The following is an 18118-nucleotide window of genomic DNA, read 5'->3' as shown; positions in this document are numbered from 1 at the left end:
AAAGAAAAGAAAGCTAAGATAGGATGCTAAGAAAACATTGCTATCCAATGTTGACTTTGGCAAACCAAGGTCATTAGAAGAGCTTTAAGAGTGCTTTATGAAGTAGAATTTACTGCAGTTGGAAACAGTGAATCTATTATTAGTGATTTGTTGCTAATTGGCCAAAATATATTGATTCTATTTAATCAAATAATCTAAGCACAGACTTAAGGCCATTCTTGTCCAGTAAAGTATTATATATGTAGTTGGCTTCATTCAGGTTTAAAAGAGCTATGCTATACCTTTAAAAACATCTTAAAATGCTTGTCAGAATACAGAGTGAATGCAAACAGTGACTGAAATCTTCCTTTGAATCAGATATAACATTTCAAGGCTCACTGCAAAGGACACCTTTGTTCTCTCATACCAAAAAAAGTAATTATCATTATTACTTTTTTATTCTTAAATTTAACATAAGTTTCCATGGATTAATTGAAAGGATGCAACATTTTCCAGAAATTTGAGAAATTATCAAGCAATGCTCAGTTATGTGCAACAAAGAACTCTTTTGCAGAAATTATTCAGCAGTTTGTCATTTTAAATGTGATTTTTAGATTACACATTATTTTTATATTTCATAAAGTCTTTACTATTGCAATAGTTCTCATTCTTTCTTTTTCTAATGTAACTGAGGCTTCTAATCAGATACCTTTGAAGTGATATCCTGTCTTTTAGAAGATAATATATCCACACTAGAAACACGGACAAATAACAAAGCACCAAGACTCTGTTTCCATTTCTTGGGTTTGGACCACATATGAATAAGCAAGAAGCCTACAGGAAAGAAGAATGACTAAAGATGACTCGTAATCATTACCCTCTGTAGTCTTTGGATGTTCATATGCGTAGGGACTCTTAGCAGTGACTGAAACTGGAATGGTTGCTGCTGGAATAAAGAGAATTTTCTTGAGAGAAATACAGGTGCATCTATATCTATTTCTCAACATCTAGTATGGCTGACACGCTCTTGCTTCCCAATTAAAATCTACCTCCTCCCCATTATTCAAATGGAAACACTGAGTAAGTAATAAGTTTACTGAGTGTTCTGAAGCAACAGTAACTACCCTGTGCATCTTTTGCTGCTCTTTGAAAATAAAAGGTGCATTTATGCTACAGGAACACCACCGGCAGAGGAGCTCTCCCAGTCTTCATCTTCCTGTTTTCCTGACTATTTTTTTTTTCCCTTTGTGGCTGTAGACCACTGAAAAGAAACATTTCCAGAGAAATATTTTTTCTTTGGTAAATCTGTCTATTAATTTTCCTGGGTTTCTTCCACAGTGATGCAAAGGTTAGATGTGAAAGACTTCAGGTGGAAATAATTGCAAAGTGACAGAAAGTAAGAGTGAAGATCCCAGTAGGTAACCTAGTGCTACAGCACATTAGATAATCTAGTTAAAAAAACTTCCCATCTCTATCCAGAGTAATTAATCAGGTTTGATAGGAAAGAACTCCGAAGACTCTGAAAAACAGAGAACTCTGAAGACAAAGTTGGTAGAATTGTTTAGTATTAACATGGCATTAAAATTCAACAATGCCATCCTCCTCCCAAGCCTAAAGAGATCCTGAAAGTCTCTGGTACTTCTCAGCCTATTAAAAAAAAAAAAGTTAATTAATAGATATATAATTCACATTTCATATAGACTTTGCTAGACAAAAAGAAAAGGCTGAGCTGGGAGATGGATTTCTCAGAATGATGATGTGAGGAGAATAAAATTGAGAGGAAATAAAATGCTTTTCATTTCCTCTGACTGTTCTGAAAGCAGAGCTCCTAAATAAAACTCCCAGACAACACAAGAGGACTTTGATATAAAAGTTACTCTTGATATTATTGAGCAATTTATCACGTTGTAACCACTGAGCAGCCAGGTAACCTGAGACTTTAAAGGTCAGAAAATAGAAAGAAAGACATACACCAAATTATGAGAGTTTTGACAGGCTGAGAAGGCATGGTTCTCTGGTGTGACTATACTTCAGAAGATGCATGTTTAGAAGTCCTTCTAGTACCCTCAAGTAAGGGAGAGAAGGCTGTAAAAGGAACAACGACATGTATGCACCAATCTATCTAACACTACTCTATCTTAACTTCAGTACTGTATTGATACTACAGAAATTTACACACCGTAGGTAGCTGAGATCCTCCTCTACAACAGATATATTCTGCAGTTCTCTCGCAAAAGTCTCACATTACACAAGTGGAAATACATGGATGCATCTGAAGAACTAGCATTTTGTACTAGAGGCACAAGAGAGTGCATATTTATAGTGCATCTCAGGGATTCAACAAGGATTCATTATAAAGAACTATTCTTGTCCTCTTCTGAAAAGAAAATGTTGCAGTGCAGTTGGATACATGTAGAAAATTCATTATAATTTCCTTTCCTGAAAAATGGGGAACTTAGTATGTTTAGATACATTAATGCTAACAATAATACACGTAAACACAATGGTTGGGCAGGATCACACTGGCAACAAGAACTGTTTTTCCATGGAAGCAACAGATTCAATTATCAAAATATCAAGAAGAATGAAGCTGCAAAATTTGACTATAATGTCAATTTGGTTAGTTGGAAAAACTGAAAATTGTTTACATGTGTTTTTTTTTAATGAATTTTTTTCTCACTGCAAAAGGACAAATACTTTACCAGAGTAATACAAGTTTTATTAAGAGTGAGAACCAAAATAAACTTTCAGGAATTCAGTTTGACCCAAAGTGGATCATTAGGAAGTCAGTGATCAAGTATTATTTGATTCACTAATAAGTAGAGGTGACAACCACTGTCATGACATAAGTTTCTAATTTAAACTGAACTCCCAGGTGATGCTGGAATACAGAGGAGATCATGCTCCTTGACCATTTTGCCACCTACCCAAAAGCCAGGTTATGCCCATGCACTGCATATTTGATGTCCAAATAATAATTTCTGAACATCATCATTTGTCCCATGAGAACAAATGCCAAATTCACAAATGCCTAATTACAGGAAGATCATTACAAGCTTAATTATGATTAAAAAGTGTTTCTTAGGATTCTGTCTGATTGATTGGTAAAACCACTAACAGAAAAAGGACAAACAAGAGGCATGTGTACAAATACAGAATCATGCCACTTTCTTCGTAGTTATATAGAAGCTTGTTACACAGCCATCCACTGTGGAAACATCAATACACAGTGTTGATCTTGGCAATTCAAGGGTGTAAAACAGTTTTATACAACGGTTTCCAAATCCGTTGGTTTTTTCTTCTGTCATTTCAAAAAAATATTGCAGGATTCAGATCTATATTCAGATATAGGCATCTACAGCAGAGACAAATGTAATTGTTCTAGTAATACAATACTGGACTTCCTACACTAAAAATGTTGTAGAAGCTGTAATCACCATGAAAAACTAATTATAAACACCATTTTGAGACAGTTCCAAGTCATAATTGCCGTTTAGTTAACAAGTTTTACAAGGAATTAGTTGGTCTGAAGAGAGTAATTATTTTTATGAGAAAAAAAAGATAAATTCACAGACAATCTGGAAAGAATTTAATAATATTGCTTGATCTCTTCCAGCATTAAGTAATATATTCTTAGAATATAAAATTATGCAATTTTAAGCTTTCCAACTTCATTATAGACCATGCAATACCAGTAATATTTTTGTAACTGTATTCACTTATTCTTCAGCTCCAGAAAATGCCATGTGCCTTCTATTCTCCAACACAGAGCGACTTCAACCCCCCTGTGAAAGTGTAATTTAACTTGCCATCATAAAATATGCCTTGACTAAATTCCAGAGCAGAATTTAACTCTTTTGCACAGTTTCGGGTAACTGTTGATGCATTAATGATCACTGAATCAATATGAATCTTATGGTTCTAGGCAAGATACTGTAACTATCAGCAAAGCATGAGAATTTGCATTTTCTGGATTCTGTGCTGAACTAAGTTGGAAAACTTGCTATTTTGAAATCAAAATCAGGAAGACAATTTGTTTCAATGCCAGGCCACATAACTTTGTGATTTGTGGAAAAAAAAGCTAGAAATTTTCTTACTTTCCTTCAAATTTTCTTGGTTCAATACAAAAATGATATTCCTCAAACAACACAGCTTCCCTCAGTGCCCATCCTTTAATGATTAAGTACTGAGCTTCACATGAAATAAATTTAAACTAAAGTATACTACTTAAGTGATACATTATAAAAAAGGTTTGCTATGGAAGTTAGTTACCAGGTTTAGTTCGTGGCTTTTTGGGTCTGGCAGATGGTCTATGTTTAGATGCAGAAGGTTTGAGTTTTGCTTCTTTAGGAGCTGAAAGAAATATACTAGATTATAAGATTATCCTTTCCACTGTATCACATAAAAATCATATTCTTCAAGCCTGAAATGAAGCATTGAATGGCTACTGGGAACAAAAGCAAATGGCAAAATCAGATTTGCTAAGAAGGCTTCCCAAAACTTTTTCCTAAGACTTCACTACCCCAGCAAAAGCCCTGCTTGTTCTTCACTGCAAAAGTCAGTACATGAATTTAAAACATGTAACTGTAGGTTACAATTACATCAAAATGTTCCTTTCCTTAAGTTAGAAAATTAATTTTTCCAAGATACTTAAGAGGTAAAATAATAATACTGTTTATCCTTTTGAACTCCAGGTTGATTTTAAGCCATCAAAACACATATGTAGACAAAATATTCAAAAATGTCCCCAGTTTTCAACAGTGTAAAGAAATTACTGGTAGAGAGCTGGAAAAACATGGAATCAATAATAAAAAAGGGAATTGCTTCATAACTGTAGTTACAGATCTTAATAAAATGGAAGTAGCACCATCTAAGTGGTAAAAATTAAGAGCAACCAGTCCATTTTTTCCCCTGGACGTGCACGGGTTGAAACTGTAATTAGCTAATCAGGGCTGTTAATCTGACATCAGATAAAGCTTAAGGTGAGTTTCAGGTAGTATAGGCAGTAATATTGTTCATTTTAATAAAGTTGTGCTATGAGACTGCTTTCTAAGAAAAAGTTTCATAGTTTTCCACAGAGTAGAAAAGCATATGACATTTATAGAAAGAACAGAGTAGAATGAGACATAAAAAGTGACTGATAAGTGTCTTTCAAGCCAAAATGACATTCAGAAGAATTCATAAAAGAAGAGTAGAATTCATACGTCCACCCAGTGCCACAGGAATCCTTCATTGAGAGTTCTAGGATTAACATCCACAATACTAGCCTTGCACTTGGCCTCTCAATAGTACTTGCAATGGTTTTCTGATGATTTTCTGAGGGTAAAGTGTGTTGGTGTAGAAAAACTCCCAACAAAATGAAAGACAATTCTGATCCCCAAAATTTTACTGTACTATAGTACTAGTAAAACCATATGAAAAAATTCCAAATTTCTTTTTCTCCTAAGTTTAGAAAAATATATTTCTGAATGCTTAATTCCTATCTGTTTTCCCCTCTCAGAGAAATGGATTCAATATAGTAAGAGCTATGAGACAAAGTAAGAGTACAAACTGTGGCACGGACTGCAAAGAAGAGTGACCAACAGCTACAGAAACATGTATTACCTAGTGTTGCTTTTGGTTGTTCAACAGTCTGAGAAGTTTTAGGCTCCAAAAGTGGTGGTTTAGGGGCTAGAAAAGAAAAATTCAAGTGTAATAGAACAGATCAGTAGATGTATCAACAGTAAGTCAAAAGCGTTACCATTCCAGTAGTTCAGGGGGTTTGTTTGTTTGTTTTTAAATAGACTATATAAGATGCAACTAAGTCCTACTCTTAAGCATAACACCCTACAATCCTTTTAGTTTCGCTTCCTATGAAACTGCACACTGTATGCTCATGGGTATGTGTGAGGGTCTGCTTCTAAGGCTCCTTCCCCATATTTATTTTCTCAGGACATTTTTAATCCATTGTTTGACTCAATCAACAAACAGATGTCTTTGATGCTATGGGAAAACAGTGAGAAAGGACAGATGAAGGCTTTGATTGAAGAAAAGACTGCAGTCTGTAACAAGTATCAGAGGATCTATACCAAAGAGGAAACTTCTAAATGCCAAAATCTTGCTGAAAATCTTAAATCAGAGCCTGTAGTCAATTGTAAAACACATAGAAGACATCAAAAGCAACTCCTGCTTTTTACTGTGCTGTGTATGAGATATGAGAACAGAAACATTTCAGGGCTTTCGTAATACAAACGATAATATTTATTAGAACAGTACCTGAATCACTAAAGGAGGCAAATTCACCTCCCTTAATCCCAAATCAGATGAAAATGAGTACAGAGATATATTGTTTTTTAACAAAAAAGAGAAAAGGAAAAAAGACATGACACGATGATAATGTTCCCATGGTCAAAGGATGAATCTCACATGTATATGAAAGTTTCTTCTCCTACTTTCAGAAAGCTGTCCTACTTACACTAAAATGGCAAACCTTTCAACTGAGTTCCCTGCAGGAGGACTTATTGATCATGAGTAGTACTTTACTATCAATCAACAAACTGTTGTGACTAACAAAGATGTTATCTTTGCCATAGTATTTCTGTGTGAAAGAGGGAGATGGTGACTGGCAAAAGAGACTGTAGAAATAATAATCATATATATTGTTCATACAAATGATATTAAAAAAAACCTGTGCCACCTAGAAGTTTTTACCCATTTAGTTCTTTAAAAAGGTTACAAAACTAGAGAACTTGTTTATATTTCTGTCACTGAACCCAAATGCATAAAACTGGTAAGTTTATCTAATTCCTTTTGTTAAGCAACACCAAATGACTGATTTTAGAATACTGAGTTAGCCAAGATGCTCATGTATTGCATAGCTCATGTTCTTTTTTTGGAAGTTTTGCTTAGATATTTTTAGTGAACATATGTCTTTCCATACCAATCTATAAAAATGCACAATTACCAGGTTTCACATGCTGTACTTCTGGGGAAGCAGATGGTTTCAGTTTAGAAGGAATAAGTGGTATTTCTTTTGGAGCTGAAAGAAAGAGCTCAGTTTGCAATCAAAAATTGTTTAACAAGGGTTTCCCACAACAAACAGCACATGCCACAAGTTTATATTGAAGAAAAGACAACTTAGTATGGAATGTCAAAGCCATCTGATGAAATCAGTTTTAAGTGTGGAATGGAGATGATACTGAAATGCTGTGCGTAGATGAGAAATAGATTCTGTCTCCAAAACAATTAACATTTCCACTATGAAAGCTCTACGTATCAGAGATGACACATGGGTGTGCATGAGAGAGAAAGAGATAGACAAAACACTCTAATAAAAGGATGATGGAGTTTTTCATGCAAGGCAAGTTTTACTTCTCTAAGGACAGTACAATCATCCTTCTTACACAGAGATATATCAAAGAAGAATCAATCTAATGACAATGGAAGAACAAGACTCTAAACCAGGAAAAAGATTATGCATGTGAAATGATATGCTGGAAGAAATGCATTTTTATGGGATGAAGTGCTCAAAACAAACACAGAGTTTTTCACTAGGTGAAAACAACATTACCTAATGTTACCCTTGGCCATTGAAAAGGATGAGAAGTTTTAGATGTGAAAGATTCCAGAATGAATTCACTTGTTGCTGTTGGAAGAAATGGTGACAGTCATAAGAGAGCAAAGAGCTAATGGAAGAAACTCTTCCTTCATAGGCAAAAACAAATTTGTTTTTACAAGCACAACAAATATTTCACTAATACTTGAACACTTATCAGTTTAGTGTGTATTATAGAGAAATTCATTTTTTGAACTGTGTAAAGCTTCCATTACTATAAAGCATTACATTTGTGATGTGCAGAAATTCTGGATGTTTGTTTCCTACTGCCTTCGTTGCAACTGGTCAGGATCTCAACCTCTGCCAAGTAAGACTTTAAGTTGAGCATTTGAACATTATGAGTTTTGGTCCATTACTTAAGGGAAATGGTATGGTGTAAAACGGAGGAATTTAATGAAGAATAAATGTTGAGCAATCAGTTAGTCAGATATTAGAACCATATAAAATCTGGAATAGAAAGCTGACAACTGATCCCACTACGGTTTCAGTCTGAAAGCATCAAGTGTCTGTGACTGTTAACCAATTTCATGCCATTAAGGATACACTATCCTTAGTATTTTTAACAAGTCAACAATAGTAGAGTGCAGTCTACAACATACAACACAGTATTTTCATCAGCACAACTAGACAATAAATACTGTGTTCTCAATTATCTACGTGCCGTATTTTTCAAAATATTGCAGGAGAACCACATGACTGAGTTGCATTTTAAATGTGAGAAAGCACCTATTTCAACCATTAACAGCAATCTAAATTCAAAATTCAGGTGTTAAGAGTCTAATCCAAATGTGCACTGAAAGTGAAGATTACCAGTGTACTCATTTAAGTGAGTTTTAATGCGTGGTTTGAGCTACTGAATTAAGAACTAGATAGAGATTATTGTACCTGGTTCAGCATCTGCTATTTCAGGCTTATTAGGTGTCACAGGGCTTGAAAGAACAGGCTGAATACCACTGAAATCTATAAAAAAACCAACAGTCACAGCATCCACGATTACTGATTCTACACAGTTTTTTTTTGTTTGTTTCATAAGAACAAAAGAAAAAATTTTATAGGTTATAACATACCTAATTTGCAAAGCAGAGGTTCACCTACAATAACATGCCTTACCTTGACAACGGCACAGAATGTGAGCTGAAGCTAGAGGTTAAAATGAAAACTGAAACTAAACTGTCAGCCAACCAGTATGACTTTAGACAGTATGGTTCATGTAATTTAAAGCAACTCAGAGAATATAAAGATAAAAGAACTTCTAACACTATGGTTATAAGCATAAAGCACTTCAAAAAAGGCTGAAAAAATATAATCTACAAAACTATAATACACTGCAAATATATTTCTGTAAAAAAGACTTTCTTAATGCTCTCTTAATTCTCTTAAGAGAATATGTTTTTGTGAAGATTTTGTTAGTGCATTTTAATGTTGCATGTGTGTACCTATACAAAACAAGGGTAAAATAAAGCCAAAAAAAATAAATCACTGAACAGTAATAAGCAGTAAGGAACTAGGCTGGAATAAACAATATAGAATATATAAATGTGTGTGTATCCATCTACCTGAGAGTGTAACAATTGAACTTGAAAGAAGAAAACAAGTAATTTTAAGATTCTCATTAAGCTTTAGGCACTATTATTATGCCAAGCTTACTTCACTGAGATATATGTCAAAATAGCTCTAGTAGCTTTTTGAGAGACAAATGTAAGATCAGAAACACTATTAGCTGAGTTTCTAAGAAGTAAGCACAACTTGTTTTGGCTCACGTGAAAAAGGGTACTTTGCCTACACTGATGACCATGTCTCAAACAGAAGACAAGTACCGTAAATGACTAAAATGTCTGGGATGAACAGGATTTCCAAAATTGCTATCAAAACACCCAAAGTGGTTTAACTAAAAAGCTACTGCATTACTATTACCCATAGTTGTTGTTAGCACATGAGCTGTTCCGCGAAGTGGAGGCATAGATTTTTCCAGGTCAGTTGAACTTGTAACTGCAGAAAAAGGTAAATAACCCTGAGAGATAGATTCACGTTGGTGCAGAAATGGGGGGTGGGAGGGTGTGTGGGGTGTTGTGTGGAATCAGAACAAGATTGCTTTACACTGCTTTGCAAGATGCCAACACCACTATAACGCGGTTTCACAAGATTTCCAGCTTGAAAAGGAGTGAACAAAAGCTCAAAGTTTTGAAAAAGTCACATGCAGCAAACAGACACACCCTGACAGAAACTGCAATCTCCCTAAAAGCAGACTTAACAGGAGACAATTGATTTGTGCACATGAAAGATCAAGACACCTGTGTTTTTGCCTTGACCTGCATGTACAGAAAGAGACCTAGACACTTAAAATATACGCTAATATGAATTTCTACAACCAGGTATTTCTATTGCCAAAGCTTTGCTTGTTTCAGCTTAACATATGCCAGTATTTTGAGTTATAGGTTTTATTATACTACACGTTGTGTAATTTTTCATTTAAGATAAATTGTGATATTTTATATAATTGACACAACATGAATTAACACAACCTTTGTGACATACCAAAGAGCCAGAAGGTGAAGCAGAAAAGTCAAAACAATACTGTTGAAATACTGACTGTCAGGTTTAGGATAATTTTCCTTGTCATCTCTTGAGCATTCATACCTTTGCTATGAATACAAATTTAATGGTGGATAGCTATGACCCCAGTAAGAAAAGTTCCAACATAACATAACTTGAAAAAAATGCTTAGCAACGGAGAAGACTGCCAAAAAAATCACCCACCAAAAAAATCTCACAATCAAGAATACATTTTTGTAACTGATAATGATTCTATGTAGCTAGAGATCCTTATATCCATTAGATTATAATCACCACCCAAATCACCCAAAACACTATTGATTCTTGTGGGTTTTTCATTTGATCCTATACCACAGAATAGCATCATATGGTTATAGAGCCTAACTACCAAACACTGCAGATGAAATTCCATTTCAGAAAACATCAAACAATCATAGGAAACAGCAAAAAAATATCCTAAGCTAGGGAAGTATCACAAGCACAATTTACCAGTCTCGATTTCTAATATTTCTGCAGATGCAGATGTTTGGGAAGGGAAAGTAAAATGATGAGAGTCCAATGAAGCTGGAAAACAAAACAAAACAAAACAAAACAAAACAAAAATTCTTTTTGCAACATCCGAATCTATAGACTGAACAGATTTAAATCCTTTGCTACGGAACTAGAGACTTCAGACAGGAATACATATCAAATGCACATGGAATGGATTTTCAAATACGAATGTGTGAAGCTGCACTGGTGATGCAAATGATGAAGAAGAAGGGGCAAGAAATATGAAGAAATATTCAAAGACAACAGAAAATATGATAAAAAAAAAGAAAAGAACAGATAAAAATTAACTGAAAAAGTGGTGAAAGGCAAAGAAAGACTCGTGTTTGCCTTGGGAACAAGGCGTGACATAAAAAAACTCAGTTTGAAAACAATATTTAAAAATAGAGGTGACAGAGGAAAGGTGTACATTTTCTGATACACAGAAAGAATTTCCTTGCAAAACAGAAGAAAGAAGGATCCTAACAGGATTAGTAGGCAAGAATTGGAGCATCATTGGAGAAGACCCTGACACTTGACACTAAGTTGACAAAAATAAGATTTCTCCAGTGCCTCAAGCAAACACTTCAGAATCGGTTTCTATCAGTTAGAGTGAGATACCAAGAAACATGGCGACCACATTGGGGAACCTACAATTCAAGTGCATCTCAAAGGGAAGGATATGTTAATACGGTTCATTAGACTTGTAACTTACACTTGACTTCAGGTCTCCAGGCTTACTAGCCTGCTCATGTAATGTTTTGTTAATTCATGGGCCAAAAAATACTGAGAGGACACAGGACTGGTCTTGTACACCTGCCAACGTGAAAGAAGCTGTTGCCACAAGCATCTCCACCCTTTGTGGTTAAGTATCATATGCAACGCCTCAAATAAATATGGATTTTCACGTATGGCAGTTTCATCTCTACACTTTTGCTTCACCCAAACATAGGCCCAAGAGAAATAACAGTTAGGCTAAAAGCACAACAGCTTCTCCGGGGACAATTCCCACCTTGCACTGTTACCAGATCTGCAAGAAAGGTCATTACCAAATTGGGTTGGCAGCACGGTCAGGCGCCAAAGGCTGCTGGGGCTGTGAAACTTGCAGAAACGTGCTGTGATTCACACAAAGCAGAAAAGAGGCCTTGCGGTGAAGCAAACGATTGCTGCACCATTGGACCAGGAAACCCTGGTGGGCAGCTGAACTGCAGTGCTGTCCTCTTGTGCCAGCCCAGATGGAACACGCCTTGTAAAGACACCGTTGTATTTGAATGTGTCAGAGAAAGAAAGACGGCTACCAAAACACAAAGAAGCAGAGGAATGGCAGGTGAAGGCAAGGTGCGATATTATGTTCTCCAGGCAAGCTGTCGCTCAGTCCCCACCAAAAATGCTCATCAGCAATGGAAGAAGCATGGGATCAAACAACAGAACTGCAGAACAGGTGTGGTGAGTGCTTTGGCAAGCCAAGCTGCACCAACAGGTCTTCATACTCTCCGTGGAAGACGACAAGGATGGCAGGTGGCTGGGATGGGAAGCGTGATGGGGATCAAGAGAGAAAGAGGAAAATGGCAAAAGAAGGGGTTTTGCTAGTTACCCATCACGGTTCGCTGGGTTGCCGGGGAGGAAGGAGTGGTGGACTTCAGCCTTGGTCTTCGAGTAGCTAAGATCAAACACAAAAACCACCTTCAGATCCTCAGACAGGCTGCTGTCACGTGGGTGGTATCAAGACAGAGCTATAAACAAGGAGACATGGCCCTGCCTGGGGCAGGCTCCCATGTCACATCTTTCAAGTGGCATCGGTAGCCCGAGGTAACAGAGTAAACCTAGAACCCCAAAAAAGGCAGCAGAAAGCTTACAAATGGAGCAGGTCCTAGTACAGAGCAATAGGGGATCCATTGCATTGTGGACCCACTTTTCAGGACATCAAAACACCTGAACAGGCTCATCACTGCAGAGGAAAGCACTGCCAAAGTAATCAACACGTGAAGGGAATTGCTGGCTATTTACCCATCACAGTCCTTGTGGTTTCCGGTGAAGCAGACGAGGTGGATTCCAGGTCCGGCCTCTGGCTTGCTGTGGTCAGACATGGAAATGATCTTGAGATACCCACACAGAGTTGCCTCAGCAGTACAAGCAGCACCAGTTCACAACACTCAAAATGTCCCTATTTAAGGCAACACATCCCTTCTCCTGGCAGTATCTTGTGGCTCAGTGACCAAATCAGTAGTCAACCGTCTTGCTGTGTTTGCGGACTGAACATGGGAGTCAAGAGAGTCATCTTTGTATTCCCAATTCAAGTTGACAGGAGGGTACTACTCATATGCAAGCAACTGCAAATAGTAAATATTTCCTTACTGCCGCATGAAGGAAAAAATTGCACGTTATCCTGTCAATATTCAGACATAACTCCAACTCTCCATGAAAGTTCAATAATTTTTCAAATGTATTTTCTTACTGTTGTGACTATTATTATTATTGTTTTTAGAAAGAACAGACTATGGAAAGCCTCACAATTCCCATGAAAGGCTTCACTATTTCCCATGACACATGAAAATCCACATTCTTCCTTTAAGGTAGTCTCTAAGACAACGAATAACATATCTATTCGTCAAGCTTGAATTTCAGTTCTCAAGTTAGTGAAATGAAATGGGAGAAAATAATTGATGTCCTATAAGGAATCTATGACACAGCTATAGATCAATAGCAAGACAAGGGAAGTGAAATTATATTCTGGCCATAGTGGAATATTTAATTTGAGAAAGAATTTTCAAAACAAAAACTGCATCTAGAGATACAGATTGTGTGACATTCATTTTGCCAGCTGCCCCTGCAAAAAGTGACTTTTCAAGTGATGGAAAAAAGCGTCAGTTCAAACATCAGAATGTTTGGCATTAGTTTGGCAAGTGTTTTTGTAAGCCAAAGTGGAAGAAACCTAGGCATTGCTCAAAGTAGATGAAAAATATGTCAACTGATGGGAGGGGAAAAGAAAAAGTGAAAATTTATTTACCCTCCACTGTTCTTCGGCTTGCAAGGTAAGGAGAAGTAGATTTCAGCTTTGGTCTCTGAGTAACTAAGATTAAACCAGAAAACTGCCTTCAGATATTACAGATGAACAGCGTTTTTCAAAGCAGTGCCAGTACAGAGTTTTACATTAATGAAGCCCATTATTACATTCAGCTTTTTAACATACATATTTGCATTCACTACAGTATTATTCCATTTTTTAATCAAGGTGGCCCTGCTGAGTAAATGTAGAATACAAACAGCTAACCTTTTAGTGAATTAGGCCTACAGAGCACAAAATTATGAAGAGAGTTTTAGAAGCTTAACAATTAAGTATCTTTTGTTAACATTTATATAAATGACTGACCACCTCATTGACACATTTGGCATTGCCACTAACAGGAAAAAAAAAACCCAAAAGGTTTTGACTAAATTTTAAAATAATGCTTTTCATATTTAGGTATTGACAAAATTACAGAAATTATGATGGAATCACTGTTTACCCATCACTGTCCTCGTGGTTTCCCGAGAAGGAACAGATGAGGGCTTCAGGGCTGGTCTTGGGAAAGCTAAGATCAGAGATGGAAACTATCTTGAGATGTTATGGCAGTCTCTCTATGCATATGAAAGCATCAAATTTAATCACATCCAAATAAATATTTAAATTATGGTTTCTCAGGCATACTCTTCCTACTAAATAAATCATACATGAATTTTTTGTCATTTTGTACCACCAAAAAACCCTAACCACTGGCTAAACACTGCTCCTAGTAGACAATAATGGCAGTCACGATGTTCCAGAGCTGCCTTTTAACTGCAAGAAATGACAGATCCCCAAATTCACTTTCTAGAATCAAACAAATATTATCAAACTATAAAATGAGAACTAATCAATGAATATATAGCCAAAACTTCAGCCCACATCAAAGATATTGTCAAGTTTTAGAAATGACCTCCTAATATTTAATCTGAAAAACAACTAGCTCTGGTTACTATATTCTTCATTACCCTTAAAAATCTGAACTTTGGGGCTAAAATAATATACGCCTGGGAAGAAAGGAAACAATAGCTTCTCTGCTGAAAAATGTATACAGATGAACTTAATAAAGATTTCCACCAAGAGTTTTGCCATCTACTAGAAGAAAAACAACTTGCACTTTCATAACCAAAATCTGTAAGAATCTCTAATGGAACCACACCTCAGTATACAGGAGCCAGTTTTCATTGTGAAGAGTTATGGAGTACTTCAAATAGACAGAATCTCACATCCAACAGTGTTAGACAAGCATGAGCTGAGTCACATTTATTTTCCAGAAGTTAGTGAACAGATATGTAAATGACAAGTGACATACAAAGATTATGATTAAAACCCCTTGTAACCTACTTGTATAAGAATATATTACTGAAAAAAAAAAGAGTTTCTGATAAAACCATAGAGCAAATTCTTAACACAGGCAGAAGATAGGTCAGATAGTAGATACTTCAGAAAATGGAATCAACATTTTGAAACTGTCATCACACTTCAAAGAACACATTATAGGCAAACGGGAAGAGCACAAATTTGATGTACCAACAAAGAAAAAAATTCAAACATGGAACTCTTGTTCTGAGAGAACTCTGTTAGACTCCTCCAGTCTGAACAAACAAAATCCTACAAAAATGCAATTAAAGTTTGTAGACTTGATTGATGAGGGGATGGATTGAAAGAGGTTCAGAAATTTCTCCCTTTCAATGATCTATTTGACTAAATGCTTCTCAGTGGCTCTGGGCTATTTACTGTCATCTCCGTCTTCATTTTGTTTGCTGAAAAATGGGAATAACAAGAGCTCCACAAATATGTTTTCTGAATTACCTAGCCAATGCTAGCACCTTTACTAGAACTGCTGATGAACTGACACAGCAGTTAAGATGGCAAATATAAACAGAGTACCTGCTTTTTAGTGTAAAGGGGAACACTATAGAATATTTACAAATATCTGTAGAGGTCTGCAGTAGAAGACAAGGTTCAGAATATACTAAAAAAAGAAAAGGAGAGTTCCTGTGTTCAGCATTAAATTTTTCCTATGGAGGAAGAAAAATATTAAAGAAACTAGCTTAATTCTTCAGGATACAGGCAGACAGCCAATAAACCTTTTATCTCCCCAAAAAAGCACATATTTTTTTCTCGACATATCTGGACTACCAAGTCTTGATCTATTTAAAAAGCAACTTGAACTTGGGTTTGCAATGCCTACTGTGTTGTCTTTCATCTCCCTAATACAAGTATTGTCACTACAGCATAGCTTAAGAGTCATTTTTCATGAGAAATATACTTGAATATTCTGCACAACTGCAGTATTTACACCTTGAACAACTTCTTAATTGTTTTAAAACTGCAAGCGAACATGAACAGTCAACAGAAAATAAATCTACAAATAATTTCCTAACATCTCACACACCCCCAATATTGTAACTTATCAGGAAGATGTCTCAAATACCAATGACCACAAAACTTCACTATAGTAATAATATAGTAAATATAAAATAAAAAGCAGTATAACTTCAAGTAATAATTAGTTATCTCTATCAGGAGACTCTGCATAAGATGGAGAAGCTAAAGTTTCATTACCAGCCTCACAGTATTTCACAGGCATAGAAGTGCCCAGGACATTATACTATAATATTCTATTACATGAAGTTATATAATTGGTCAATGGCAATTATGGGTGATAGGACCAATTAGTACTGAAAACGTGAACTAAGAGTTTAAAAAAAAATTAATCATAATCCAGCATTGTAAACATCATAAACGTTGCCTTAAATGAAAGTAGTACCCGACATAGAATTTTTATCCTGCAGTTGTTCTTTTCCCCAAAGTAACGAAAATTAAACCAACATTTCACCAAAAGCACATGCGGAACTCTTCTGATAATTCCTCACTGTCAAGAATACTCAGTTCGCAAGAAATGCCATTACCAGATTGGATTGATGGTATTTCCGGGACTCCAGATGCTTTAGACATGAATTGTGAAACTATCTGTCTTTCATTAAGAGCTGAAAAGAAAATCTGGATTTACAACTCTGAGGAATCTCACTGTTGCTGGGACAGCACAACATGCTGCCCAGCACAAGTTGTGTTGTTCAAGATGATGCAACTGCAAACACAAGCGAGATACTGAATGCTTAAAAGTCCTCTCTCTATTATGTGAATAAAGGGAAAGATACGCAGCCCAACATGGTGGCAACTGGATTCAATACCTGATGCTAGGCAGAACTCCGAAGAATCTTCTTGTTTTACATTTTCTGGAGTTTAAATTACACCAACAGAAAAATAAAATTGCTTCAAGTTGGTATAAAAGACGAGCCCCTTCGCAATTTGTACTAAAAATGTTTTCTGGCTGCTGATCAAGAAGTGTTTGACACAAAACAAAAATGGCAATGACATGAAAACTAAAATGGAATCCCACATTTCTTACCAATCACTGTGCATCTAGTTTCCAAAAAGGATGAGATGTAGACTTGAGGACTAATCCCTACGTAGCTAAATCAAACATGAAAGTAATCTTGAAATAGGCAGTCTCTGCACAAGTGATAACACTGTGGTTTTAAAGGGAGTGAAGACCGAAAGTATTATTTATTACCTGAAAAACCACATTAGTTTTTTGGATTATGTAGCTCCATAGAGCACAATTAATGTGAAGTCATTAATCAGAATTCAAGAAATGAGGAAGAGTTCAAATAGGCTTGAAGAATCTTGGCAAGTAAACATTTGCTAAAAGCAACTAATAAAAAAGTGACCAACTAACCAATTGGTTTTTAAGAGAGATCATTAATATCACTAAGAGTCCCACTGCAGAGGAAATAACATGTAAGCAAATATTTCACTGCAGTCCTCACTGTGTGGCTGGACTTCCCCACCCCTCTTCAGTTGAAGAATCCTTCTATTCACTCTCATCTCTTCCTGCTCCTCCCCTTCTCAACACACACACACGAAATTAAAAACCAGAATTCATTAGGTTATTCCAAGGAAGTCTTTTAAATGCAAACAACTGTACATGCTAATGGTTCCCATCTCGTATCAAGCCTATGCCTAGAATATGTTAATTAAACATTATTATCATATTTCATCACATTTTTAACTCTTCTTCAAATGTGGGACTTAATCTTTGCATGGAAACGTTTATGTTGAATTCCAGACTAGATCAGACATGATTTTCTCCATTCTTCCAAATATTGTAAATGTTGGGAAATTGGTTTGAAGTGTGCAGTACAACTTTCTTTATAGGCAAAGCACACAGAAGAAGGAGTTGAACTTGGATGTACTATTATATCAATATCTAGAAAACCATTAGTGAAACGTTCTGTTAAGGCACTTAATTGTAAGTTATTACTCACCATGGTAGATGCGTTAATGATAAATACTGATTAATATATTTTAAGAATAAATGCATAAAACTTAGCTCATCTCCATTTCTTGATTTT

At 35.9% G+C, this 18118-nt stretch overlaps 1 protein-coding gene across 25 annotated transcripts in view; it reads right to left on the bottom strand.

The window, feature by feature from the left end:
• ABI3BP (ABI family member 3 binding protein) overlaps positions 1–18118 on the bottom strand; it is a 152185-nt gene that overhangs the window by 53646 nt on the left and 80421 nt on the right. For 10 of the 25 annotated variants that reach the window (XM_014947274.1, XM_014947284.1, XM_014947294.1 and 7 more), the window contains 12 exons: positions 14161–14226; positions 13662–13724; positions 12662–12727; positions 12249–12314; positions 10616–10690; positions 9488–9562; positions 8459–8533; positions 7529–7603; positions 6923–6997; positions 5584–5649; positions 4252–4332; positions 857–925 (listed from right to left, as the gene is read on the bottom strand). In XM_014947274.1, coding sequence (XP_014802760.1) covers positions 857–925; positions 4252–4332; positions 5584–5649; positions 6923–6997; positions 7529–7603; positions 8459–8533; positions 9488–9562; positions 10616–10690; positions 12249–12314; positions 12662–12727; positions 13662–13724; positions 14161–14226 — 852 coding nt within the window. The remainder of the gene's footprint in view (positions 1–856; positions 926–4251; positions 4333–5583; positions 5650–6922; positions 6998–7528; positions 7604–8458; positions 8534–9487; positions 9563–10615; positions 10691–12248; positions 12315–12661; positions 12728–13661; positions 13725–14160; positions 14227–18118) is intronic. The other 15 variants (XM_014947292.1, XM_014947295.1, XM_014947293.1 and 12 more) reach the window with 13 other exon arrangements.

Source organism: Calidris pugnax, unplaced genomic scaffold, assembly GCF_001431845.1.
Source record: "Calidris pugnax isolate Ruff unplaced genomic scaffold, ASM143184v1 scaffold95, whole genome shotgun sequence".
Classification (NCBI taxonomy): Eukaryota; Metazoa; Chordata; class Aves; order Charadriiformes; family Scolopacidae; genus Calidris; species Calidris pugnax.
The sequence above is the reverse complement of the archived record's forward strand: the minus strand, read 5'-3'. Positions and strand labels throughout refer to the sequence as shown.